The sequence below is a fragment of the Glossina fuscipes genome, unplaced genomic scaffold (assembly GCF_014805625.2).
Source record: "Glossina fuscipes isolate IAEA_lab_2018 unplaced genomic scaffold, Yale_Gfus_2 2, whole genome shotgun sequence".
Taxonomy (NCBI): Eukaryota; Metazoa; Arthropoda; class Insecta; order Diptera; family Glossinidae; genus Glossina; species Glossina fuscipes.
Window position 1 is genome coordinate 17,669,783 of NW_023998416.1, and position 27,666 is coordinate 17,697,448.

At 34.1% G+C, this 27,666-nt stretch overlaps 7 protein-coding genes across 14 annotated transcripts in view; 4 read left to right on the forward strand and 3 right to left on the reverse strand.

The window, feature by feature from the left end:
- Positions 1 to 559: 559 nt before the first annotated feature.
- LOC119632992 (proto-oncogene tyrosine-protein kinase receptor Ret-like) lies at positions 560 to 2,334 on the forward strand (the record flags this gene model as incomplete). The annotated part of the gene is made up of 5 exons (XM_038026171.1): positions 560 to 645; positions 710 to 1,231; positions 1,296 to 1,696; positions 1,783 to 2,093; positions 2,155 to 2,334. Coding segments are annotated over 5 exons (1,500 nt in total), but the record flags the coding sequence as incomplete, so codon positions are not given.
- A 1,004-nt stretch (positions 2,335 to 3,338) lies between these two features.
- LOC119633509 (N6-adenosine-methyltransferase non-catalytic subunit) lies at positions 3,339 to 5,013 on the reverse strand. 2 transcript variants are annotated; one of them, XM_038027100.1, is made up of 5 exons: positions 4,817 to 5,013; positions 4,548 to 4,751; positions 4,149 to 4,491; positions 3,490 to 4,086; positions 3,339 to 3,422 (listed from the first exon to the last, which is right to left on the reverse strand). In XM_038027100.1, the coding sequence occupies exons 1-5, from the start codon at positions 4,880 to 4,882 to the stop codon at positions 3,379 to 3,381; spliced, it is 1,254 nt and encodes a 417-aa protein (XP_037883028.1). In that variant the 5' UTR covers positions 4,883 to 5,013; the 3' UTR covers positions 3,339 to 3,378. The 2 variants fall into 2 exon arrangements, with proteins under 2 accessions (XP_037883028.1, XP_037883029.1); XM_038027101.1 differs by having other exon boundaries at positions 3,339 to 4,086.
- Positions 5,014 to 5,837: 824 nt separating this feature from the next.
- LOC119633346 (tumor suppressor candidate 3) lies at positions 5,838 to 7,273 on the forward strand. The gene is made up of 4 exons (XM_038026863.1): positions 5,838 to 6,024; positions 6,107 to 6,833; positions 6,899 to 7,061; positions 7,137 to 7,273. The coding sequence occupies exons 1-4, from the start codon at positions 5,935 to 5,937 to the stop codon at positions 7,150 to 7,152; spliced, it is 996 nt and encodes a 331-aa protein (XP_037882791.1). The 5' UTR covers positions 5,838 to 5,934; the 3' UTR covers positions 7,153 to 7,273.
- A 48-nt stretch (positions 7,274 to 7,321) lies between these two features.
- On the reverse strand, positions 7,322 to 8,460 carry LOC119633347 (polyprenol reductase). Of its 2 annotated transcripts, XM_038026865.1 has the most exons (4): positions 8,147 to 8,460; positions 7,868 to 8,098; positions 7,505 to 7,806; positions 7,322 to 7,435 (listed from the first exon to the last, which is right to left on the reverse strand). In XM_038026865.1, exons 1-4 carry the CDS (start codon positions 8,442 to 8,444, stop codon positions 7,343 to 7,345), a joined length of 924 nt encoding a protein of 307 aa, XP_037882793.1. In that variant the 5' UTR covers positions 8,445 to 8,460; the 3' UTR covers positions 7,322 to 7,342. The 2 variants fall into 2 exon arrangements, with proteins under 2 accessions (XP_037882793.1, XP_037882792.1); XM_038026864.1 differs by having other exon boundaries at positions 7,868 to 8,460.
- Positions 8,461 to 9,528: 1,068 nt separating this feature from the next.
- Positions 9,529 to 18,057, reverse strand: LOC119633345 (epsilon-sarcoglycan). Of its 5 annotated transcripts, none has more exons than XM_038026858.1 (5): positions 17,416 to 18,052; positions 16,915 to 17,337; positions 15,323 to 15,421; positions 15,068 to 15,211; positions 9,535 to 9,684 (listed from the first exon to the last, which is right to left on the reverse strand). In XM_038026858.1, the coding sequence occupies exons 1-5, from the start codon at positions 17,964 to 17,966 to the stop codon at positions 9,576 to 9,578; spliced, it is 1,326 nt and encodes a 441-aa protein (XP_037882786.1). In that variant the 5' UTR covers positions 17,967 to 18,052; the 3' UTR covers positions 9,535 to 9,575. The 5 variants fall into 5 exon arrangements, with proteins under 5 accessions (XP_037882788.1, XP_037882786.1, XP_037882787.1 ...); XM_038026859.1 differs by lacking the exon at positions 9,535 to 9,684 and adding an exon at positions 13,189 to 13,530 and having other exon boundaries at positions 17,416 to 18,051; XM_038026862.1 differs by lacking the exon at positions 9,535 to 9,684 and adding an exon at positions 13,493 to 13,546 and having other exon boundaries at positions 17,416 to 18,049.
- A 3,000-nt stretch (positions 18,058 to 21,057) lies between these two features.
- LOC119633348 (dolichyl-phosphate beta-glucosyltransferase) lies at positions 21,058 to 23,196 on the forward strand. The gene is made up of 6 exons (XM_038026866.1): positions 21,058 to 21,254; positions 21,336 to 21,510; positions 21,576 to 21,781; positions 21,845 to 22,032; positions 22,094 to 22,231; positions 22,490 to 23,196. Exons 1-6 carry the CDS (start codon positions 21,195 to 21,197, stop codon positions 22,689 to 22,691), a joined length of 969 nt encoding a protein of 322 aa, XP_037882794.1. The 5' UTR covers positions 21,058 to 21,194; the 3' UTR covers positions 22,692 to 23,196.
- A 2,752-nt stretch (positions 23,197 to 25,948) lies between these two features.
- The window catches only part of LOC119633258 (tyrosine-protein kinase Btk29A), a 186,521-nt gene continuing 184,803 nt past the window's right edge, over positions 25,949 to 27,666 (forward strand). For both annotated transcript variants that reach the window (XM_038026707.1, XM_038026708.1), the window contains exon 1: positions 25,949 to 26,754. The gene's annotated coding sequence lies outside the window, so the exon portion shown is untranslated. The remainder of the gene's footprint in view (positions 26,755 to 27,666) is intronic.

Genomic DNA, 27,666 nt, shown 5'->3' on the forward strand with positions numbered 1-27,666 from the left:
CTGTAGAAGGGAAGATAAGCTGTATGGATGCGTCCAGCATTAGTAGACTGCAGTTCAGATCGTTTCGACATTTTTCCGAATTCTTGTTTAATATGAAAAACACAGGTATCACATTCGTTTAAATTGACCACAGCATTGCACACCCATTACGCTTACGCGCCTTACAAGCCCCTAGGTCTTTGGATTGTCCTAAAATCATTACTTTTTGCGCCACATCAATTGTAAGACAAGCCACGTCGCCATTTTCAGCTCGATTATCGAAAACTTTCGGATTTAGAATAGCAATGCAAGCGCCCTCAGCCGTTTGCTAGAGTTCCTTATGAGCGCCTTTGAAAAGAAATAATGATATGGTTTTAATATCTCCCTTTAAATCGGAAAGGCGCCAAATCAAATAGGGTTGCTGCTTTTTAGTCATTTTAACTGGGTTTTTATGTATGATCACACCGGCAATTACCCAATCTTGAGAAAGATCTCCACGTTGAGTATGAAAAGCTACGCTAGCAAATGATATGGCTTTACGACCCTCCATACGTTCTCCCAATATTTTGATTTCGGGTCTTTCGGTATTACTACTGTGGGTGGGATAATTTATATTAAAGAGAAAAATGCTTTATCAGTGGAACGATCACCGGAAGCAATCTACTTGTAAGTCGTCTTCTAGGATGTGTTGTTAAAAAAATTACTTATAATTATCATCACCAACTTATAGTCTGAATGTATCCTGGCACGATACCCATCAGCGGTCATTCGTTATTAATGTCCATTTGCTGGAAGGGCGTTCAGAGAATACTACCTGCGAACATCGCCTCAAGTCACGATCACAACCTTGTTTGAGCACAAGGTTAAGGTTAAGGTCAAAGCAATGCGTTAAATATTGCGATTTAGTAACCAATGGCGGTGCCAGTGCATGGCGTGGCTCGAATGTTGCTTTTTTTAGCCGAAACTGTGCTTCTTGTGTACCTGATCCTCAATTTTGTCCTGACAATATCTGCGATCCTCTAGAAGAATTAAATAACTTTGCATGTCCGCAAGATTGCATAGCAGGTAATAGAATAATGGGACCACGTTCTATCAACGATAACAAGCGCGGTATATTATCTGACTCGGGTACATGCACTTGTGAAGATAATGGAAAATGTTTCTGCGCCCCAATGGACGAGGATGAGCCCCGACCTAAGCGCAAACGCAAGAATGAACCAAAAAATGGAATCAGGCTCCGAAAAATTGGAAAGTGATTTACAACGCGACAGTTTTCAAATGGACAGCAATACTGCTGCAGTAATAGAGGAAAAGAGTCCAATACAAGAAATCCTTAGCATGGCCGGCCTGGAATGTGATAAGTCCTGTGTAATTGTAGCTATCATTGCTCCTATGGTTTTTATATTTCTGCTTGCTACTGTGCTCTTAACAAAGCATAAACATGCTAAGCGCTCTTTACATAAACAATCTCCGGCAAATAGTAAAAAAGGTGGAAAGCGGTCATCTAACGGGGATGATTGCGATATGCGTAACGGTGATCTTCCATTAATGCAGCTCGATAATGATTTTAAATTCGAAGCAACAACGATTGATGCCAAATGGGAATATCCTCGGGATTCTCTAATACTGGACACTGTTCTTGACGAAGGAGAGTTCGGTAAAGTTATGAAGGGCTACGCTACAGATATAGACGGAAAATTGGGTGTCACAACCGTAGGTTTCTAAACATTTGGATATGTTTTTTACTTAAATTTATATTATTCGATTTAACAGTGATTACAATTAGATTTTTACATTTTGTAGCTATGAAGATGCTGAAACAAGGCGCAAATTCTGTCGAGTATATGGCTTTAATGTCCGAATTTCAATTACTGCAAGAAGTTTCGCATCCAAATGTCATAAAATTGCTGGGTGCTTGCACCAAGGACGATAGTCCAATGATTATTATCGAATATGCTCGATACGGTTCGTTGCGCAGTTATTTAAGACTAAGCAGAAAAATTGAACAGTGTGGTGTCGACTTTACCGACGGTATAGAACCAATCACCGAATGTGATATTTTATCGTTTGCTTTTCAAATCTGCAAAGGCATGACATATTTGACCGAGATTAAGGTAAGTAATAGAGCAACCTTTGTTGCTCATAAGTTAATTAGAATCTAAAATCGTATTGCAGTTGGTTCATCGAGACTTAGCGGCTCGTAATGTGCTCTTGGCTGAGAATAAAATTTGCAAAATATCCGATTTTGGCTTAACTCGAGATGTTTACGAAGATGATGCCTATCTAAAACGGTCACGTGATCGCGTACCAGTTAAAGTAAGTCAAATAACTGAACTCGATAATGATGAAATTTAATCCTACAAACGAGGTGAGGATTATTCGAAACTTCTCCCTTCCTCTGGGCTAAGTACTTGATTGTATTTCAATTCCCCAATTAGTTACAGAGAGCGAATTTATGTATTGTTACGACCTTAACTAAGGCCCGTATCCAATGGCAGGCTCACGCATTTAGCACTTGTGACGATTTCACAGGCACATAGAGAAAGTTTGATAGGATCCGTATTATCGTAAAGTTTTCAATAAGCGCTCAAAAATATCGAAACAATATGAATCTGTCAAGCTCTCAAGCGCAGCAGTCAATTCTCTGGTTCTTATGGAAGCTCTTTCCTTTAGGACGATTCCATTACCATGAAAAGCAGGGCCAGATACAACATATATATATATATATATTCTTGCCGTTCAGCTACGACCCTTGTAATATTGACTGAAGGAACTTAAGAAAGTTTATTTAATAATCACTGCAACACAAATGCGGAAAGTGCAGCGATCAAATTATAAAATTTATTTGAGATATGATGGCGGAAAATCGGATCTAATGTATTGAATCGATTAAGAAAATATCTTTATAAAAAAACCAAAAGAAAATTACATTTGATCGTTGCCGAAAAGAAGATATTCATGCCTCATAACACGAAGTGGGCGCAGCTGATTTTTTTTATTTTCAACATAAAAGTCCTTGTCACATAGACGTGTGGGCGTGTCCTGTGAAAAGCTTAGATCCCTCCCGAATTCTTTTCCAAATTTGTAGCCGATATATTCAATTCCGCTAACTCGGAATGAATACTATACACACAGTTGTGCATGTTTAGGTTCATTCTAAAATTGGTATAAATTGTGGAGATTAAGAAGCTTACAATCGCTGAAGTCACGCACAAAGCACTATAAAAATGGAATGGATATTTTTCGACGTCTGAAACGTTGCTATCGTCGTTAACCTAAGTTGCAATGAATCAATAAATTAAATATATATTTACAAATTAGAATTTTTTATTACTTTTCTTAAAGCGAATCCTTAAAAAAAAAAGATTGATTTCTTGTCGGGAAATTAATTTTTTTTTTTTACAGAAGAAAGAAAATGTGAGTAACGCTGTTTGATGGATAAACTAATAAAGAAACGAAGAAAACAGGTCTTGTTTTTAGCATTATAAAAAGAATTCTACCTCGGCCTACCGCGTCCTCGTAGAAAGCCGCGTCCACGACCACGTAAAATTTTACTATTAGCAGGAGGACTTTTGGGACGTAAGGACTCTATACGACTGGTACATCCAGTTGCAGGAGCCTCCGCAAAATAGGTTTGATAAAGTTCAGCGTTAAAATTGGAGTTTGTAAGTTCCGGACCGACTGTTAGCCAACCAGGCCTTATGCTTGAATCGCGTCCAAACAGATGCATACGACGACGCCCCAAACAGAAATGTTCGATAATGTGAAAAATTTCGATGGGTTTTTCGAAGGAACCAAATTCGTCTTCTTCCGATATTATTAAATCAATATCAACATTGGCGTGTATAAAATCACCATCAGTTGAACGTCTAACCGTGCCTTTAATACCCATCAGGCAGTGCTCCTTGGTACGCTGGAAAACGGCTTTTGGTTCTAATTGTTTAGAGTGACCGGGTTTGTTAATATTCGTGCGTATCCAACAAATATCTTCACAGCGCCTGAAACCCCACTTTTTCAGACAGTTGCGTCCCATGTCCAGACCCTCTGAAGAACCACACCATAGGAAGACAAAAGAACGGTGTGCTGCTACCTCTCCTACATCCAGATCTAAAAATAACGAAAACCAAGTAGAGCTATACTTTTTCTATTAAAATATAATTTAGACGTACTTAGTATTTCGTCCCAATTCCAAAAAACTCGCGGAGCGCCTCCTACTGTAGCTACTGAAGGCGCTGCCCGTGAATACTCTTCTAACGGTGGTTCGATAAGTATAACATCAAATTTGGTGCCCAGAGCTTTCAAATCCAATACTTTTAAATCGGCTTTTAAGTACATGGGAGCCGAGGCGGTGTCTTGTATTAGTTTATCCTTGAGTCGTATTAGTTCACGTAATTTCGGGTACTCTTCGAAACGATCAGCTAAACCGACATCACGTATGAAATTCTGTGGCCGTTGTCCAGTGTCAACGAAATGCTGGCAGTAATCGTTATGGGGATTGGAAGATTGCGTGCCCTTTCAAAAATAAGAAGCGAATTTAAAGTTTGAAAAGAACTCTTTGCTATGCTTACTTTCAGAAACGTTGATGAGTCTCTATAAATTATCTCTCCTGGCATTTTTTTAATGGCACTTTCTTCGTCATCCTGAGTTCGTTGATTATTATGGCAGGCATTTTTAGCGAAGTTTGTGCCAAACGCATTACCGTAACTTGAACCATTACTCACTTCAGGCGCAGTACCCAAGGCAATCTTTAGTTCATCTACCGACAAACCGAGCTATAAATGTCAAAGAATGAAATAACGTAAACCTGTTCGGATGTTCGTTTGCACCATTGACTTGCCGTTTGTGCTAATAATTGTTTACGTTTGCGTGAGCGCTCTTGAAAGTTTTTCAGTACATCACTCATATTAGTGCTATAGGTAGCACTAGTTATTTTCACTTTTGACTTTTAAAATAAATATATTGTTTATTCTTACAAAGTATTAAAAAATAGACTTAAAAACCAACACAACTAAATCAATGAATGACAGATAGTATAGAAGACAAAGGGAGTTGCCAAGCTGAATTTTATTGATATTCAAATAAGAAACCAAAATAAAACGGGATATCAAATTTTATTGAAAAAAAATTAATTTCGAAAGCCAAGGTTAACATTATGAAGATAGCCAATTGTAATCTTTGCACAGACCGTCAATTTTATGACAATTGTTGCGCTATGAGGGTAAAATCGTCTCTCATCTACTTTTGGAACAACTACGATTCCGTAACATGATAAATTTGACATTTATATGTCGTTTTAAAGTTTGAAATGGCGCGTCATTAGCTTTTAAGCAATACAGGTATAAAAGCTATTGATTTGATATTAAGTGTAAATATCTAGTAGCGCTGGCTCACACAAGATAGCTCAAATTTTTAAAAGATCATCTTAAAAATTGTTCCGAGCCACTAACAGATACCTTTGCAATAAACGAAATTGGCAATTTTTTATATTAGGATCGTTCGATGAGTACTTTTTAAAGATGCAGATTTTTTATTTTTACATGTTTAATTTTTCTAGCATGTAATTGAATTACACAAATTAAAGATTCCAATCTTATTACAAAATACATAATTCAAATAAGACAATGAATATAACAAAAGCAAGCGATATATTTCTAATAAAATTTACAATATTTCTACGAATCTGTGTTGCGCGTGGTTTCGGCAATGCCGAAACCTCTATACCTATCTTTGTGCTTATCTTTGATTTGTAAACATTTGCCACTCTCAATAAGAATTTTTGCCTCTTTTATCACACTGTGCCTTATCTATTACAATATCGGAGTAATTTGCTGAACTCTCAAGAAGAAGAAGAAAAAAAGAACGAGAATTGACTGTCGGTAATGTAGGTAATCATTTTACCTATAACTTTAGATATTTTCCAAGAGTGAAAAGTTTCCTTAAATTTAAAAAAAAGTAATGAATGCATTATTAAAGTATTCGTTACTACTACTGACACTATGTGGTGGTTTTTTGATTTTGAGCGCTTTCGCTCAAGCCAAAGCAAAGGTAATAACTTTATTGATTTATCCGAAATAATATTTGGCCACGTCAATGTTTATGCCGGTGAAGAATTTCCCTTTCCTTTTAGAGTGGCTTATCGTTATCTGAAAAAGTACAAAGTCTTTTGGATATGAATGCTAAGAAGGCGTTGCTGCGATTTAATGGCCAAAAGTTTCGTGAATATGTTAAAAACAGTCCACGCAATTATTCGGTTGTTGTCATGCTTACAGCGTTGGCTCCTGCAAGACAATGTCAGATATGCAGACATGCTCATGATGAATTCAACATTGTGGCCCAGTCCTACCGCTATTCTCCGGCTTATTCAAATAAATTATTCTTTGCCATGGTTGATTTTGATGAAGGTTCCGATGTATTCCAAATGCTACGTTTAAATATGGCGCCAGTTTTTATGCATTTTCCACCTAAAGGCAAACCTAAAAGTGCTGATAGCATGGACATACATCGCATTGGTTTCGCTGCGGACGTTATTGCCAGATTTGTGGCGGAACGTACAGATATACAAATACGTGTCTTCCGCCCACCCAATTATTCGGGAGCGGTGGCTTTAATTACGTTGGTGGCTTTGGTTGGCGGTTTCTTATATATGAGACGAAATAATTTAGAATTTTTATACAACAAAAACATCTGGGGTGCTTTGGCTGTATTCTTTTGCTTTGCCATGATATCGGGTCAAATGTGGAATCATATTCGAGGACCGCCTTTAGTGCATAGGACTCAAAATGGTGGCGTGGCCTATATACATGGGTCTTCACAAGGGCAGTTGGTAGTTGAAACATACATCATTATGGGTTTAAGTAAGCGTTTTCGTGAATTTTCATAAAGAATTTTTTAGAAAAGTTTTTTTTGTATGATCGTAAAGATGCTTTGATATTTTTGGGTATGATACTACTAACGGAATCTGGAAATCAAACGGATCAACGGAAAGGACGAATTATGGGCATTATCGGTTTGGCATTGTTGGCCATATTCTTCTCGTTTCTTCTATCCGTTTTTCGTTCCAAGGCTCAAGGCTATCCTTATAGGTAAACGAAAGAACACGAAATTGCCAGCTAAAGAACCGATATTTATTATTATTACTTCTCTTTGTTTCTTTCTAGCTTCCTTTTCAAATAAATAGCAGAACATAAAATAAATAAATTTTATTTATTCGTTACAAAATTTTAAAGACTGGATTAAGTCAATAGCTAACTTAATGATGCTAATTTTTTCATCTTTTTCATAATCAAGTTTAAGAAAAAAAAAATAGATCTACATGGAATGATATACAATCTTAATCACACGAAAAAAAATAGGAGAGCAAAATCTATAATAAAAACGGTATTATAGCTTTGCGATTCTTCGGATAGTTCTTAAAATTTTCTTTATACCACTTATGAGTTAGCAAAGCGTTCACGATCTAAAGGCAAGATGAATTTTCGTTATATTCCCAAAATTGTTATTAAATAAAAGCATTTATAATACGAACCTGGTTTCCAGTAACCCATATAACAATTAATTTCCACGTGAGACTTTGTGGCAATATACCCATAATAGCGACGTACATTTGAATTTCAAAAAACATATGCGGAGAAGAAACCATTTCAAAAAGACCACCACGAGGGAGTAGATGTTGCTCCGAGTGAATTTTACCAGTTTTAGAGTCTTTCCGTAAATTGACGAATATCATATTTGTTTTCCATTGTTGAGACCAGCTAAAGTGAAACAGAGCCAAACATATATACTGGACAAGTGTAATTTTGGTGAAACTGAATGTTGAAGGTGTAGAATCTAAAAAAAGTATTCTTGAGTGAAAGATTCGCCAAAAGGTCTAAAGTGTTGTGCAAATTACCTTTCACGAAGCCCTCGGTATTTATTAACAATGCTAAAATGGAACCGAAATAATGCAAATATCCAACAATATATTGGAATAAATTCATTTTATTTTTACGGGAAAAGATTTGCACAAAATTCGTTTCATAAAAACGTCGTACACATTGCAAGGTCATTAGCAGCGTAGCTATTAAAGCCTCATTAGATTTTATTAATACTTTGCGGTCATTTTTGCCGCCGCCGATAAAATCTAAAAAGATTACCACTAGATCAGGCGCAGTACTATGCATTATCATACCTTTTAATACTAAGTAGAAAGCACAGATCGACCATCCGAAGGCAAACATATAAAAATGTGCAAACCATGATTTCGGTACCTCGAGCTTATTAGCCAGCGAATGTTCATCGCCATTACATTTATGTTTACCATAACGGAAAGTTTTTCTAATAAACGTAGGTAAAACACTTTCTACCATAATCATCAGGCTACCGAGTGCAATTATTACCACCGAAAAGCTTAAGAATAATGTGTTGATCAAATGTATATTATAATTTTCTATATACTCCTGGCAATTCATAAAGAATTTTGTTAACATTTTTATAATTTTACTTTACTATCTGTTGTGGTAAGGCGAAAGAATGTGAATTTGGTGTTCGCTTCATAGTTGGGTGAAAGTAACCAGAAATGAAAAATTACCATGTTATACGTTATCTATAAATATCAGATTGGTAATAAAGTAAATCCGGTGACACAAAATTAATTTTTATCGGCGTTAGGAATGAATTTTAATCAATTATATACAATACTCTTTTTACTTTATCCATGATTCCATGCTTGTCATTGGCAACGTGCGAAAATAAGGGAACAAGAGCATTGCAGCCCGTAGTAGTACTTTGTGACTATCAAATCAACACATTTCTTACATATCTTTTCTCTCTTGTGTTTGGATGCTTTCGATCGCTTCTTGTCATCCTACTGTGGGAAACCCTTGTTTAGTTACCATAGGTGACGTTTTTAAACATAGAGCTCATTTTGTGTGCTTTATATATGGGAAAAACATACGCTTTATTTTTAGTTATTAAATTGATTTTTAATCGTTTTCTGCAATTAGCTGAAGATTTAAATTCCAATTCTTTTTAATGTTATTAACGTTGAATTTATCTTCGCATTGGTTTTTTTTCAAACTGAGCACTTCAAATTGATTTCAATGTATTGCACCGATATATTGACACCATTATATGCGTTTTTCGGTTAAGTTCCTCATTGCTGCAACGTTTCGTTAAAATTGAGCCTAAAATAATTATTTGCTTGCTGTTGCTAATCTATAGACAATTAATATTCGATGAGAAATGAAAGAAGTTATGACATGGAGTCGTGTTTAAAACGCTTTTAATTTTATCTGTATTTGAGAAACGAAAATACTTTCATGCCACCCAAAGAAAAAAAAAGTGAAAACGAAGTAATTTACCTAAGTTCTATGAATACATCCCCGAATTAATAAATTAACGGATCTGCTTTAGTGCCCACATGCTTAGGATCATTTAATTTGGCAGCACTGGGCCTTTCAAAACTTTGTTGTGAATCTTATTTGAATTTTTGCTAAGAACCCTAAGTGTGGTAAATAATTTGTAATTGCTTTTGCTTTTACTTTAGCCAAGCTTGATCAACTGACTGCAGACTCGAACAAGAGTATTTATTTAGATACATTCACACACAGGCATTCGAGTCAATAACTCCATTGATCAATTTTACCAAGATTGAGCATTCGAGTATAAACCAATATGTCGAGAAAAATTAATATGCTGACATTTGCATGCTCGGCTAGGTTCAGCCATCTAAAAATAAGAAAGAATAACATTATAATATAGGCTAAGTTAAGCCATTTAAAAATAAGAAAGAATAGCATTATAATATGTCAACCGGTTCAAGGTTTTAATTAAAAACGAAATTTACTTTGGCACAACGGAGTTAAAGACGGGCGGAGATACCCATCCACTTCCCATGTAATACAAAATCCAATATTTATGAGTAGTAATCTATCTTCATACGGTGGTAAAATTATAAGGGCTCCCATTGCGGTTCCTTAATGCGAAAAGCAGGAATTTTTGTACCGATTCGATCCCTGCCAAATAATAGCGAAAAGACGGAGACCGCATACCGGCGCACCACATTCCAATATTGGTCGTAACTAACTTCATATACAGTCTTTTTGTAGTTTATGGGTCTTTGAATTCACGAGCTCAGCGCTTAATGAATCGCAAAGTGAATCTGGCTTTATTGATTGATTTCCTATCAAAAAGCACATCTAAATTGTAAGTATGTATCTTGCAATTTATGCGAATTTATAACGTATTGTGTTTCTATACAGTCCGTCTTGAAAACAACATTTTCTTACATTTTTTCAAGTTCAATGTTAAGGCATTTGTCGAACATTGAGTAACTAAAATGTTTACTTGAAGGGTTCTAGAACACAGTCCTAAATAGCCTTATGTTCGCTGCATACACTAACATTTTGGATGATTTAATGAAATATGAGATATCATTTATATATAGCACAAAAAGAAGTTGTCCACGGTTGCTTCCTTGAGAAATTCCTGATGTCACCTAAATTTCGTAAAACTGGAAAGAGGTAAGGAGCACTCTACAGGATCTATTGACGACGAGATGATCTAATGATGAGATGATCTGCTTCATTAGGTATAGGGAGAAGCCTATTGATTGCCTCTTAAAATTCAGTAACCTTTGTCTTTTTCGATTAACAGCCTTACTGAAAGCCATCTATGTAAAGTCCATTTGGAAGTCTCTAGAGAATGTCTTAGTGATTAGTTCACTCTATGAGATTTGTGACAGATATGTGCTCAAACAGCTGTGACAGCACGCCCAATGTCACAATGCATCTGTAGCATTCCACCCTCTTTCTATTTTCACTTCTATGAGTTGGAATGAGGAAACTACTCTCCCAGCATGATGAAAACACTCCGGTTTCTAGAGAGAGGTCAAAGATTCTCACGGCTGCCTTAAGATGAAATTCTTTCTGGGCCTGGAAGACAACTCATCTTCAATGATTTTATACCATGGCGATGGCGATGGAAATTAACAAATTTTTGGAATAAAAATCACATATAATTCATGTTGAATACTTCTGATGAAATTTTTCAACTGCGGATTCCGATTTAACTGTTAACTGCCGGTATCTTATCTTTGATTCCTAGCTTGGTTATTTCAGAAAAAGACGTTTTTGCATGATTTGAGGTCTCTAATATATAGTTGTGCGCTTCGACCTGATGTGGCATGCCTTCATGTATACTCAAATCGTGCTCTGACGAGTTTTGCAGTGTTGTTTCGTAGATTTTTAATCAGTTTTTGAAATCAAATATTTTCGCTTTGTTTTCGAGAAACAAATGTGGAAACAGACGTCACGTTGGGAACTATAGAGTTGTGTGCCTTATCTAAATTGTTTGAGAGGACTGTTACGCATCATTTGGCTTGTGCTATCAAGTCTTACATTTCTCCATTCCAGCTTTCTGAAAGGACGAACAACTATTGTGAATTTGTTGGAGTTTACTTGTTATGTTTTCAAGGCTTTTTCTAGTGGCTCTAGCACCGATTTCGTATACACTGATTTTAGTAAAGCGTTTGCCTTAGTTTACCATATGTTATTAATCCTCAAACTTCAAGCCTTTGGCTTCTCTTTCTACTTAGTGAAATGGATCTCCAATCATTTAGGGTTCCGTTTAATTTCATCACAACGAGTGAACTTCCCGTGGCGTCTGACGGCCCTCACAGCACTTAAGATCCTTTTTATATAATTTATACATTCATGGTCTTCCCTCGGTAATTAAAACTAGCCAGATCTTAACGTAAGGTGACGATATTAAACTGTTTCCTTGCTGCTTCCCTTTGCAATCGCAATCGTACCAGCTTTAAACTGCCATAAATAATTTGGTTAGATGGCGCTCGTTAAATTTAAAGAAATTAAAACTAAAAAAATGCAAGAAGCTTCCTTGCTTAAGAAGGAAGTCATTCAGCACTGAATATTACATTGACTCAGACAAGTTGGAAAACGTTGGTTCGTTCACCGACTTGGGAGTTCCATTTGACCAAAGTGTTTACGTTTTAATTTGCATATGGAGCTCTCTCTAAGTGAAGCTATGTCCGCGCTGGTTTCATTAAGAGGTGGCACAAAGAGCTGAAGGATCAAGGGTTAAGTTTAATTTGTTACTCTGTACAGCGATAAGTCATTACTGAGTCCTCTCATAATATGAAAGACAAAATTTTCCTTATTTTTTAAATGACCCATTGTGAGAACATTGTGACAAGAGCAGTATACAAACAGTAGACAAATCATGAAGTAAAAACTTTCTCCGTAAGAATTTAGGAAAATCTCCATAATATTTGTAGTTAATAATAAACTTTGCGTGATGCTTAACTTCATGGTACTGCTTGTGGTGGTGTCGGTGGTTGAGATGTGACATATAGCGGTGTAGATCTAATTGATGGTACCGTTAGCAGTGGAGATGGCATTTGAAATGCTTGGTACATGTACGACGGCATAGGTGGATTGCAGAAACTTAGAACAACATCTATGTCTCCCTCTCTCTCTGTACCCCTTGATTTCAATGCGCTAGTTGGTTACATGCTTTTTCCTTTTTTTTCTTTCTTGTTTATTCATACATGAATTATTATTTTGTTTATTTTTTTTTCTTTTAATTCTTCTTGGATACTTGGAATTTTTTTTTTTAATATTAATTAGAGTAAGATTTACATCTGAGAATCAATCAATTGAGTTTGGCTGTTCATTTATTTTAGCTGAGCTTCATGGGTAACTAAACAAATAAACAAATTTTCTCATTATTATTTTCTCAAATTTTCTCGTACAGATAGACTGTCATAGAGTCATTGTCATAAGCGTAATAATTGCAAAGGAGTCTGGATCTGTACATTAATTGGCGAGAGCCGCCTTTTTGAGCTTAGGAATTTGCAAAAAAATATTTTGGGTTCGACGAAAGTGAGCATTTCACCCTCAAAAGATAGGTGTTGGAACACAGGCGATTAACGAACCCGGATCCGTTTTGAAGATTTAAAATAAATTTCAAAGGCGCAAAGAGCGGTTTGAACATGATTGTTCAGCTTTAAAAATCAAAACGGGGCCAAAATCAATCAAACTCTGCCTCATTTTTTTTTGTTTAATGAAAAAAGTCTGAACGGCGCACCTGAATAGTTCGAAGAATAGCCTTAAATCTGCTTGCTGTATATATAACTATATACAACTATTTAAAGAAGAATACGGATAGCGAAAGAGGATATATGTTATCTTCATCTTATCGGGCCTATAAAGTTTCGAATTAAAATTACTCAGAGAATATTGTTTATTTTCTTTTATTTGTTATGTAATATTGTAGATCATAGCTTTTTTTCGTTTACAACAATATATAAGATATGGTTCCCACTAAAGGTTTTCATGCATGTACGATTCAACTATTTCTACGAAAAACTTGTTCTTATTAAAGCAGATAGATAGATAGTCCAGCAGTGGCTGATTTTAGCAGTACAAAATGCGGGGAGAAGTTGTTTGTCAAATATCAACGCCGCTGCGCGTAACAGAACCGCCTTTATATGGCGGCGGTTTAGGACGCAAGTAAGCGTTGGCTGGGTTTTCCAAATGATACAAACTATTCGGACTGTAAAAAAATTTAACTTTATTACCAACAAATTAGATATTATAAGAAATTATAAGAAAATTACATTCGTTTGTAAGCGAATGTGCGTACCCATCATCTAAAATGTTCTTGACTTTCTATTAAAAATGTGTTTCTCAGATTGGGCTGGTTCTATCCTAAAGTTTCAGATGACTCTAATTTATCTCTAGTTACTATATAGTCTTAGCTAAATGGTGAAAATACAACACACTTAACGACCTTTTTTTTTTAGAGATTGTTAAGCTAGTTTGTCGTTCAAGTACTATCTTCGCCATTTCGCTAAGAAATTGTGCTGAAATGTACGGGCCAGAGCTCTTTTGAATACTACGAGTTGGTTAAACGCGATTTGACGAAAAGCTCTGCTGCAAATTTTCAAGTGCTGTCGTTAATGACACAGCAGTTGAGTCTAAACAGTAAAAAATGATGGCGAAGACTTGCAGTTCTTTAATAAAGAAAGCGATGCTAAATATCAACGACTTCAAGTTGGTATTCTTCATTTGAAACAAGCAGAAGGACGTAGTGTGTTTACCAGCTTCTCAGCTGCACGATAACCGTCAGTAAGTTAAGTTTCCGACAAGAAATATTAAGATTTAGAGGAGCACAAAAGGAACAGAAAAGGGGCACAATATGGCAGTTAGTTTACTTAGTATTGTGACAATGCTCGTTCCTTTATTGAAAATCGGACAGAAAAGCGGTTTTATGTTTGCCGCGCTGCCTTGTATAATTACTCATTAGACAAGCGTTATTTGTTGCGTGCTTGCAAAAATTTTGGTCAGCGACATGAATGAGCGATGAAAAGTAGGTCTATTACGAAAATCCCATGGGTTAGTCTACGAGAGCAGTTCACATCGATACCGATCGAAGCACGATCTTGATGGCCATAAAATTTTGCCGTGCATATGGTTGTTTGGCCTCGGCACATTCATTTGATGCTTACGACGGCCCTCTCTTTTTATCACTACCCTAGGAAATGAAATACAACATAGATGAGGATTCTTGTTGGTATTAGGCCATTAATAAAGTTCACTTGGGTCACTGTATTTTGTACGAATTCCAAGATGGAAGAGATGCTACAGAAGCGTGTGGAAATTTACTGAAAGTGTTTGGCGAAAGTATAGTTTCGGATAGAACAAGCAAAAGACGATAAGCAATGCTTTGGGTGATCATCTTTTATCGCCTTTGAACGATACTGACAAGGTCAGCTTAAAACAAACGTCTGCTTAGACAACATCGGAGACTGCAGAAAGGCTTGATGCAGCTTAACAAACCACTTCGAAGCATATTTGGAACAATAATCAATTCCTCACAATAAAGTCCTACTGTTATCCATATATTTCCTGAAAGTAACATATCCTAATATAGCCGATTTTACGTTTTAGAGAAACCTGCAAATAGAAAACGGACAACGGAACAGAAGTGGGGAAACGGTTATACGTCCAAGTTTTGATGATGGATTTTGAGATATTTGTTTTTTATTGAATTGATTGAACGCATTTTCATATTTTTTGTAAAGATAGACCTTTGAGAACGTAGGCTGGTATTGTCCAACAAGCAATTTGGATCCTTTAAGCTTTTTAAGGTGGTGACAGGTTGTGAGTTCGTATCCGAATATTGTACCATTTGTACTGTTGACGACGTAGTTGGGTAAGAAGATCCCTTATAACTGCATTATTGAGGAGAGAAAAGATAAAATGATTATTGTTTTGATGAAACAATCATTGAGAAAAGTCAAATAATATAGAGAAGAATGTAAAATAAAATAAAAATATATCACCTTTCGTCGTCATTTTCAGAGTTTTGCTTGTTACTAGTACATTCTTCGTCACATATATGAAATATGTTATTAAAGAATAATTCAGAACTGACGTCCGTTCTAGAAAAACAAACATAAATAAACAGGTAATAATGTAAAAAAACTAAATAAAATTACATTTTTCTAAAAAGAAAATGAAATTAAGTTAAAACGTTACAGTCCAGCATATAGACCCATTGGTCGTCGTCATCTAAAGAGGTACTACTTTGCAAGGAAGCACTTATAAGAAGACGAGTCGCGAAAGACAGTCTTAGCAAATTTATATATAGATTAAACAACCAATTCTATCAATTTTAATCATCACATGACTACGACTTAGATGTTGTTACCAAATAAGAGAACATTTCTGACAAAAATGTTTAGCTATGGGCAAGGATTCATGAAATGGTCCCATACTATCCAAGATTTCGCAGGTTGTACAACAAACCGCCCAATTAGGCTTCTCCGTCATGTACCTCCTCTATATGGTGCGGCTTAAGAAATAGATCTATGTGGTCCTCATTCCCTTTGATCAATTTACTGTACAATTTTTGTAAGAACCCTTATATTGCTTGGTATCTAAAAAATAGACCTACGCTGTTCAAATTTAGTAAAGTTAATCTTTACATCAAATTATTCTTATGCACGAATTTTTATTAAGAAGTATTGAAAATTCGGCATTTTTCCTACAAAAGGATCCACGGTCCACAGGAATGGGTATGGAGCAAGTGGTTCAAACAGTTCCATCATCCGATGCAAAATTCCCAAAGCACTACTATTAAGCCCTATCAAGGGTGCATTTTATACAAGGTCAAGTTCGATGGTTAATATAAATACGAATCTTTGTTGGTATGAATGGTAAATAATTTTACGATTTTCTGATTTGTAAGAATCGTAATATTCAAACATTTGCAGGCGGGTTACTCAATTGTAACAAACCTCATCGAAACCCTTTGCAAATTGCTTAAACAGCTTTTGGTATCTTTGGTTTGACTTTTGGAATCCCACAGCGGATTGTACTTTTTTTCTGCGATCAATGTATCCGTAGCATCGTTTATCAAAACTGATTGATAGTTTTTGGATAATGGACGCTTTTGGAGTCTTGCAACGAAAGTGCTGAACTTAGAAGAACAGCATAAATAAATAAACAAAAAATAAGTAAAAACGCTACGGTGAGCCACGGCCTCCCATTAAATATCTTATACCAATTTTCCACGTATTGGCTTTTCAAAATAAACCTTCGCATGGGAAGTGGTCGAAAAAGAGGTTTAGCCCGATTATTATTTCCAATAGATCAAAGCAAATCATTGTACCATATTTCATTAAAATATCTCAAAAATATCACCAAAAAGCAGGACGGACGGACAGACAAACTTTAATTGGTTCAGGATGTGATTTCGAATCGATCGCTGTAATAAAAGATGGTTCTGTCTTGAGTCCTTCTGGGTGTGCAAACTGCACAAACTTAATATATTAATATATTCTTGTACCATAAAGCGGTGTAGGGTATAACAAGAGACAAAAAGTAAAAGCAATGGAAACTTTTCATTATTACAAACCTTCTATGAACTTACAATTTTTCGTGTTTGAAACATAAACTAGCCGTTAAAATGCCGCAGAGAATTCCAAAAATCACTGTTGGTATCGCAAATGCGAAAGCAAACTCATCTATATAATTGCGGCTGGGCATTTCGTCGCGATGCATGCCCTGCCAACGTCCTCCTTCACGACGTTTTAACGTGCTCATTTCCAAGGAATTTGTTCCGACGCTCAGCTTGTTACCATCGTGATTATGATGTAACACTTCGGGGCTCATGTCGGTGCCAACGATTCGAAAAGCACACCAATCCAATTTGAAACCAGAATTTTCAAAGAGCTTTTGCACTGATGTACGTTTGTAAGTGCAAGAAGGTAATTTATAAAGAGGACGCACCTCCTCCTGTAAATCCTTAAGACGTTCGGAGAATTTCGCAAAGCTGCCTAAATGGACAACAACTCTATACAAGAAAGAAAGATTAATAAACAGATTAGATGATTAGTTCTTTTGATAGATTTTTCAATATGACAAAAATCACCCTTCGTGTTGCTGTGGCCGTAAAGGTAAACGGCCTCCCATATTTACCGCTGACTCCATAAATACTAAGCTCAAATCGCTTTCGCTTTCCGGCCATAAGTCTTTCCGGTATATATTACGCAAGTTTTCTATACGCCCAGGATCCATAAGGTGCACCCAATTCAAATTGTCGATTTTCATTTGTATTATATTAGGAGCGTGAATTTTACGCGCCACCTTAATTGTTAATTCGGTGTTGCGGGTTTCGTAGTTTTTCTTATTCAGTGCCACTATATCGAGAGTAATCGATTTTCCTAATAATTGCTCAGGTGGTGTTCCGTATAAAAATCCCGCATGATATTCGTTACTGTACATGTAACGCATCCACGACGGCAAATCTGGATACGATTTCAATGAGGGCGTATATCGAAATTGTTCATTGATGACTTGATGGGACCAGTCGAATATGTTTGGTTCAATTTTAAATGTATATAGTTCGCCTACAGCAGCCTGATCTAATAATTCGCCTCTTACCACCAATATATACATCAACAAAAGCCAAAAAGTATTCATTTCAGTAAAGTCGAAAGATATGGCCGAGAGACATTAACTTCAAATCGAAAAATATTGTTTTCTTCTAAAGGATTTAAGAAAACTTTTTAATATAAATATAATTTTAATATTTCATTCACTTTCTTATTCTTATATGCTAAACTAGTTCTCCATAGACTGCCATGAAAAGTTCTGTATATAGGAAAATACTTTTTTTTTTTTTTTTTTTTAAGAGAGTTTCGGAAAATGAGAGCGCATTTCATTATTTTACGCAGTGGGAGCAGTGGGTGAGGAAAGGCTGTCCGACACTCAGCTATGGGGGAGGGGATGGAGGAAGGTTTAATAAATATATACATATATAAGAACAACAAAGCATGTATTTTGGGACGGGCTCTTTAAATTACTCTCATATGCAGCCAACCTCGTGTCTATAGCTATTAATTGTTAGTTTGTAAAGCGTTCAAAAAAATAAGGGGATAATAAGAGGCGAATTTGAAGTTTTATGTAAACGTCAAATGATGTAAAATATTCGGCGAAATAAGGTGAAATGAAATAATTTCTCATATTTCATAAAATTTCATATTCTCACCAAACAACAGACCTTACAAAAAAAAAAAATACATCTCCTTAAGTTTCAAAATGAATTTAATTAAAATGAACAAAAAATAGAAAGAAAAAAATTCAGTTTAAATTGAACGAGAGTTCTCTTTCGAATATAATAATTCTAGTATTGTGTGAGGCTATAAATTTCATTGCAATCACTAAAATGGAAATGCTCAATTTGCGGGTTATTTATATATTTTTGAAGGGACATCAGATCGACCATGAAACGTGGGAAATGACCGGGACGCGATTTCCGAAGAAATCAATCAGGAAATGTTTTCTCTCCGTTTTCATCTTTAACAGCTACCACTTCCTCCTCATTTCAATGACTGTTAACTGAATCGTCATCAGAATTTGAAGAGTGTTCTTCATCCTCTTTACTTTCCAAATCGTCAATTTCGTTTCTTTGTTCTTCATCTGAAGTTTCTTCTTCCTTTGCTTCTTGTTTTTCTTCTAAAGTTTCTTTTTCGTACACCCCCGCGGATTCACTTTCAATTCTTTCTGTTGAATTTCATTATCAGTTAGACGATTTTTGAAATGATTTTTAAAAAAGTGTAATGAGCAACAAAGCTCATTAGAATAGCCGGAGGTAGTTGGTTCCCCGTTAAAAAAAACGGAAAAATGGGGTACAATTATTCTACCATAATAAGACAGCAACTTGAAATAACGCTTTGTAAACGATTTAAACGAAATGATGTGGATAAATGCACGGTTACGCCTTTATTTAAAATCTAGAATTTAAAAATTTTTTTGCCTAAAACGAAGATAATAATAAAATATTAACAACGTAATTACATAGAAAAATTTATTTTATTAAAATTTATTTTATTATTATCATTTCATTCACAAGACTTAGACGTGAACAAAATATTCATAAGTAAAAAATCTGTTAAATGCAGCTTTTTAAGTAAAAAATCTGTTAAATGCAGCTTAATAAGTGAAAAAATCTGTTTTAAACATATTCATTGCCGTCGGCATTTCATTGCAAAATGAAAAATTAAAATTGCCATCTATTTTTTATTCGTATTCTATTACTGCAGTTTAAAGGTAAGTTCTATTTTTTAAAAAAGTAATTTTTCTTCAGTCAATTGTCACGAGTTCGCTTCGGATTCGCTCGATCTCCAAAAAATAATTACAAAGAAATACCCCGCCGAAACTACCGGCACCAAGAACCTTTATGGGCTTGAGTTCGTTATCACCTAAATCCATGTTTTGCATTTTAAGAAATTTTCTGACTTTCAATTACACAATAAAGATCAACCCGACATCTTATTGACAAAATGTGCTTATGTAACTTATTAACAAAAATGTGCAAAAAGAACTAATCATTATTATCATCATTATTAGCTTTAATTGTGTTTTCATGGGCGGGGAAATTTATGGTCTGGGATATTTTTGATGGTCGGAGATGTTTGAAATTTCATTCTATAGAGTCAATTTATAGTTTCCGCTAAATAAAATTCTTTTGACGCTACCTTAGAATTTATTCTCTGGCTAAATTTATAATAATAATAATAATTTTACAAGTTCGCCTAAAAGGGTACCGCCATAATTTTTTTTTATTATCAACTTAAACAAAACAGTAGCTACATTTTCTGCTAATTTACAGAAAGAACGTAATACTCTACGCTATTTACAGAGCGAACTTATTACTCTATGCTAATTTACAGAAAGAACGTAATACTCTGTGCTATTTACAGAAAGAACGTAATACTCTATGCTAATTTACAGAAAGAACGTAATAGTCTATGCTAATTTGCAAAGCCGTCCCCAATTTGTTCCAAATTCTCTGCTAATCAATAAAAAACATCTGTTGAAATTCTATACAAATAGCACTTACAGGGCAAATGTAAACAAAAATTAGAAAATTTCTTTTTGACAGAAAAGAAACGGATTGAATCAAAACGTTTCGACACAGGCATGTTAACATATTCGCCTTCCATTACGCTGAAGATGGAAAGTGTAAAATCTATTTAATTACGCACACAGCGCAACAGTATTTATATATTTTTAGACGCCTATATCTTTTAAGTGCACTTTTCAGAACATCAATAGCTCTTTTTATTCCTTTAAATAATTAAACAATCATTGCAATAAGATGATTGTAGGCGTAGTAAAATTTGCGATGGTTGAAAAAGCTGGGATATATGAACTTAATTGTATAACAGAGCGCGGTTACCCGAAATTTCAAATGGGATTTCTCGAAACACAACGCTTTCAAAGCAGCAAGCAGCATAAGACCTTAAGATAAGGTCTTCTGCTCTTCGGATTGATAAGTCCCAAGTAGTAAACGGAACGAGGAACCGCAAAATGAGCAAAGAATCTGAATTAAAATCTCGGAAATCAGTTTTCAATAAAGCCCATAGCCTTAGAATGTTAGAGCTGGAAGTTATTTAGTTATAAGAAAGCACAATTTTGTAACTAAATGATCTCAAAACGTAGCTTTTTATTTGTTGCGGAAATCTTGTTTATTTCAATGACCACATATACGACGATGACAGCTTAGGCCAAAATGTCACTCACTTATTCTACATTTATTTACTGAATGCTGTTTAAAAGAATTCTCTAAAAAATAAATACGTGGCTCATTTTAAATATTATAAAAAGTTCGAGACAAGAAATAAAACCAGGTTAAGTACCAGGAATATGTCTTTATTGTGCATATTATTTACGGGCTTAGCCATTGTAATAGCGTTTATTTTAGTGGTAAGTAAACCAAATTTACCGGCACGGGGTTCTTAAATAAATTATTTCAGGTGTCGCAAACAATTTATATATATAAAATAGCTCTTTGTAGTGCAAAGACTTGTAACCACTCCATTACCAATTATAAAAAGGCATAAAAAGGAACAACGTTACTTTGATCCTGTCATCGTCAGCGATGCAGAATTTCCAAGCATAGAAGAGGAACCATCCTTGGATTTAAGTGTTATTATACCGGCCTTTAATGAGGAGAAACGCCGTAAGCCAAAAAGGGAAAAGTAAAAATTAACTCTTAATTTGACATATTACCCTTCCTTATCCTAGTGCCAATTATGCTCGATGAATGCTTGGAATTTCTTGAGGAAAAATCTGAAGAAAGTTCTTTTACATACGAAGTAATTGTCGTAAGTGACGGTAGTTCGGATGGCACCATTTCAGTGGCATTACAATACAGCGAACGTCACACGACTGACAAGTTTAGGGTGATGGAATTGATTGAGAATCGTGGCAAAGGTGGAGCGGTACGTATGGTAAGTTTCCATTTTATAAAGCTCCGAAAACAATTAAAGAATAAAGAAATTCTCTCATTTAAGGGCATGTTAAGTGCTCGTGGTCGTCATTTACTTTTCGCTGACGCAGACGGTGCTACAAAGTTTTCAGATTATGGTAAACTGGATGTCACTCTCAGAGATATAACAAAAAACTGGCAAGAAGATGCTATTGTGATTGGTTCACGTGCTCACTTAGAGGAAGAAGCCATAGCCTCTAGAAGTTTGTTTCGGTAAGGACAAAGGTGTATGTTGAAGTCCGCCATCAAAATAAAAAATAATTGTATTTTTCAGAACTTTTCTAATGTATGGTTTTCATTTTCTGGTATGGCTTTTTGCTGTTCGTTCAGTCAGAGACACTCAATGCGGCTTTAAATTACTTACTAGACCGGCAGCCCGAAAGTTATTTAATATTTTACATGTAGAAAGATGGTATTATTCTTCTTTTCAAATTTGAACGAATTTTACACTTATGATAGTTTTTATCTTTGCTGTTTTATGCCTGGATTGCGTCGAGGACGATGTATTTGTTATCCGACTACAAGGCATATTTTTATTTACAGCGTTAATATAAATTTGAAAAGCAAAAAAGTTTTTTTGAGTTAAATTTTCATGAGTGTAGAACGCAAGATTAACTAGCTTTACTATGCTAACCTTTCGTTTAAATTTTCACTTGAATTAAATTTGCAGGGCTTTCGATGTTGAACTGTTATACATAGCGGAACGTTTGAATATACCTATCCGGGAAGTTGCGGTGAATTGGAAAGAAATTGAAGGTTCCAAATTGACTCCGTTCTGGTCTTGGTTGCAAATGGGCGTCGATTTGTTTTTGATATGGTTTCGCTACACCATCGGTGCGTGGCGAGTTGACCTGAAACCACATAGAAATTGAATCGCAGAGAAAAAGTGAAGAGCATATTTTATCATTGCTTATTATCTAATATTCTTTTTAAGTTTTCTTTGTATCACTTAAGCCTAAAATAATTTTTTAATCTCTTTTATGATTATGTTTTTACTGTTTAAACGGAATAGCTTTTACAATTGAAATAGCACATTTTTGCATTCGCATTTAATAGAATTTAAAAATGTATATTAAAGTAAAGACAAAATATTTTTTGAAAACTAAAAAAATTAAGTGTGGTAGCAGCTTTCTTAAAGAAACATAAGTGCAAAACGTAACAAAGGTTTCTGTATTTTCACAGTTAGGAGTTTCTCTGTGTTTACTATTAACCGCCATAAATCAAAAGTATTTTCCTTATGTGTTTCTCCGCTATTAATTTAAGTAATATTTAAAATTTTTTTTATACCCCTCTATTCGTAAAAAGTCACTTATTTTAGATCACATGCTTTTAACTAAGAATTTGTTTACGTGCTTGTAAAATAAATACTTATTTCAACTAAACGGCATTTTTCTTTATTATATTCTACATCACTTATGGTACAAGGGATTTTAAATTTATGTGGACGTATGTAACACCTAGAAGCGCACCTTCTATTATGTCGATCGATTCAGAATTATTTTCTTAATCGATGTAAGCCTGTCTGTCTATCTAATGTCTGTACATGTACTTTTGTGTTGAATCTGAGTATGGTATAGGACATGTAAAGTTTGGACGTTTCGAACTTTTTACTTATGTTGCATTAAAACGTTTTAAACCGCTCCTTCTCCCATTAATAATTGTGTCAAATTATTCTTCCCTCATAAACTTAACAAACTCGTTGCACCTCTTCTGTTTAATTCCGTTAAATTTTCCCTATATCTCCTAATAGAAATATATTAGATGTAGAGTCTATTACTTCCTACAAACCGAACTTTATGCTTTAGGATATATTACATGGAAAACAACGAAATTTCCTTAAAAGATTGCCATTTTTTGCTTAAATTCCTTTTAATGTGTAGTTAAAGAAATTGCTAATTGTAAATTATCTCTTTCCCTTTTACACAATTAGTTTCTGCAAAGCAGCTCCAAAGATACCAGCTACAAATAAATCTGACATGCCGGGTAAGTTTCTGGTCTTTTGTATTACATAAATTGGGAACATTTGATCGCCTTGCGCATTACGAAATGTTACAGTTAACTCGTTGAACTTTAGCAAAACAAATGTACGTCTACTAATTGCGCTCAAATAGGATCACTTTTTGCATACCAATCCCCTCACAACCCACGCCATTACAATAAATAGAACATACAAACGGAGATATATATATATAACAAAAGTTGCAAAATTATATGTTTTTTAAATTTCATTAACAAAATAAATAAATAAATATGTATCCATTCACATATCAATCTAAGTTTTTAGTGAAAAAATTCCATACACGTGCCTTAGAAACATAAACAAAATAAATGTTGCGGGGAGAATTTTTCTGAGGTGTTGTTTATTTCCATAAAAACTTATCTAGCTTTTGTTCATTTTCATAGAAAGATGTGCGTTTATTGTTTACTTATAAAAAGATGCGCGGTTTTTGTTTACTTTCATAGAAAGATGTGCGTTTTTTGTTTATTTTCATTCATTTCACATTAACATCATAAATTTCACATTTATTATGTCTCGGCTTTGCATTTTAACAGAGTTGAACCTATGTTTTCTGTTAAGTTGGACATTTAACTCTTTGCTTTGCCTCTTAACAGGGAATTTAGCGAGGACTCTGTTTAAAAATTATGACGGCTTAATTTTAAGCTAACTTGTAAAATAAAAGAAATTAAGAAATTTTATATGAAAACATAGATTTATTAATAAAAAATAAAGAAACATTAGATACTAAATAAAGGTTAACTTGTAAAATTGAAGAAATTAAGAAATTTCATATGAAAACACATTTATTAATAAAAAATAAATAAACATTAGTTACTAATACTGCTATTAACAGAGTTGAATCTTTGTTTTGCCGACGGCTTTGCGTATCATCAAAATCGGAGAAAAAAATAAATATTAACAGTGGCTTTGGGAAAATCTTTTTGACAAACTCTTTGGATATTCCCCGCTTCATCTACATATGCAACATTAATATAATAAGATAGTTTTAAAGTTTTTAAATGACATACTACCGTATAAAAAGAGAATTTGACTTTTTGTTTGTTGACTTTTGAGTAAAGACGTTTTAAAAAAATAAATTTAAGTGCATTTGAAAAAATATGTTACTTTTAGTTCAAGAATGATAAATCCTTTCAAAAAACTGTTTTTGTTTTTAAATTTTTTAAGCTGGCAGGTCTCTCCAGACGTTTGTTTCTCTTTTTGCTGGGATTGCCTGATAAGAATGATTATTTCACTAAAAGTGAAATATTTTTGATGAAAATTGCTAAAGCCACAACACCAGACAAAATAAAAACTAATTTTTTCGTAATACCTCAATGCTTTATAGTTTTTTCTTTTAATAGAATTTTTTTTTTTTTTTAAAAGAATTAAAATTGCAATCGTTATAAACAACTAACTTTCGCACTTCGTTTTGTTTTTGCAAAGAAAACAGCTGTTGTTCAGAAAATTACTATTTTGCGTGCGTTTGTTGCAGCTAGATGTGGTTGTTGCTGTAGATCTATAACGTTGGAAAATTCCGTATGAGTTAACATAAAAACAGTACTACAATTCATTCTCCACCTTTTTTCCCTACTAATTTTACAGCGCTGTTCATAAAAAAGCGCAGTCGTAGCGAGAATTTTAAAGTGTTCAAGCGTTTGGAGGGGTGTTTATTAAAATTGAAATGTTTTAAAAAATGATTAAATTGCACAAAGTAAATAATAACATTCCTGATATTTGAATTAATATAAAAAAAATGAAACGTACAAAAAAACTTTTGTAACAAAAAAAATTTGTGATATACAACAACAAGTGTATTCTTGTGAGTAGCGGGCTAAAACAAAAAGAAATCCTATCGAAAAAAGAGCGCATGAATACAAAACAATAACAACAGATCGCGAAATTTAAATCATATATAATGCCGTTCTTATACTCCTATAAGGATTGTCTAATAAGATGTTAGAGTGTATGTGCGTCGTTAGTTCTTTAATTTTTTATTATATAGAAACAAGTGCGAATATAAAATTCCAAGAATTTTTTTACTTGTGAAATACAGAAAGTGTTACAATTTTTGTGATTTTAATTGAAATGAAAATACCGACAAACGGGCAATATAAATAAATGGTTAGTTGTTTATTCTAAGCTTTATATCGCTGAAAGAAAATTGAAAGTGCCGTCAATTAAGTTGAAACTTTTTTGCGGCTAGTGTGGAGTCCTAAGTCGCACTTTTTGTGATAAGATTATTGTTTTTATTTTGTTTTTTTATTGTTTTTAAGAAAAAAAACCCGCTTAGTTAAAATACAGTATTATTAACGGTTATCAATTAAGTGTACTCATTATTACTTCATGTTGTGCTCATTTACAAATTCTATTACTAAGTGTGCCTTTGTTTTTTTTGTTTTATGTTTTTTGCTTATATGTGTAAATAAACTGCAAAAAAGCTGTTCAAAGAAGGAAGAAGGTTTGTTGTGAAATCAATATCGATATAACAAGCAAATTTATGGACGCATTATTTTGATGAAGTTTGAAAGTGTGAAATTTTGGCATTCCGTTTAATGACCTTGAACTTTACATATTTTTCTACTTGCGCAGGTGGCTTTTTAGGCACAAGAAAAGAAAAGTTCAAAATTTTTCTATTATCAATTATTGTACAGAAGAAGTTATTTACGATATATAATAGAAAAAAGTTCAAAAAAGCAGTTAAATTCGACTAAATCTTTGTTCATGGCTTATTTTATATAAGAAAAATTGAAAATGTGTGTATATGAATACAACTTGACTTTAATTTGAAATTGGCAATTAATATTCGTCGAAGAGCTCCGCAACGTAATTTGAAATATCTGTATGCCATAAATCGTGTCGTGTTGGTGCAGTAACGTTATTAATGCAGTATCACATATAATAACACAGAAGTGATGTTAAATCTTTCGTTTTGAAAGGTAAGTTATAAAATTCGATGAATAGTCTGTTTGGAAAAACCAGATACCCTTCAAGTTTATGGATAGACGAATTTCATTTAATCTCACTAACTAGTTTCATAAGAGAAATAGACAAATTTTGCTTTGACATCGCGAATTTTCAAAATTCGTTGGAGAGATAACAGATTTTGCGTTAATATAAAATTCGTTAAGATAACTAGGAAGCCAAGTAAATTCATTAGCCAATTATAGTCTTATCTGAACAAGGTTGGTAGTTAAAACGATATACTTTGGAATAAATGAAAGGTTGTAGGTTAAAAAGTAATTTCATAAAATTAATTTTGGCCCTACCTTGTCTAAATTAATAGTATAAGTTTAGCTGTTAAAAGCACTTAGTTTCGGTTGGCAGGTACACCAGTAAATACCGACTGGGCTGTTCGATAGAAAAACAAAATTGTTTTTGTTTTCAAATAAAATTAATTAATCAATGCCTAGCTTTAGCTATAGATTCCTACCATCGATTATCGATTATAAGAAAAAATTATCTTTTATTTTTATATATTATTCATCAATTTGATGTATATAAGAAAATATACGCGTATCATCTTAATAACTGTAAGAATTAATTGAAACTCTTAGCAATTGCCTTCCTCGACCTGTAAAAAGGTTTTCTTAAAAATTCTTATGCCTTACTTAAAATCCTTTGTAGTGATCTATACCGAATATAAGATTCAGCCTTGTTATCATTTAGGTTAAACAAGAGAAAACACTGCAAAAATGTATATATGCCTTCTCGCACAAGTAAATTTTTTATTTATTTATTTTTAGTTTTTTTGTAAAGAACCGGCCTTTGGAAGTTATAAGAAAAAAAAAAAATTATAAAAAACCAGTTTTTCGGTTGGACTTAAAGTAAATGCAGTCAGCAGCAGACGA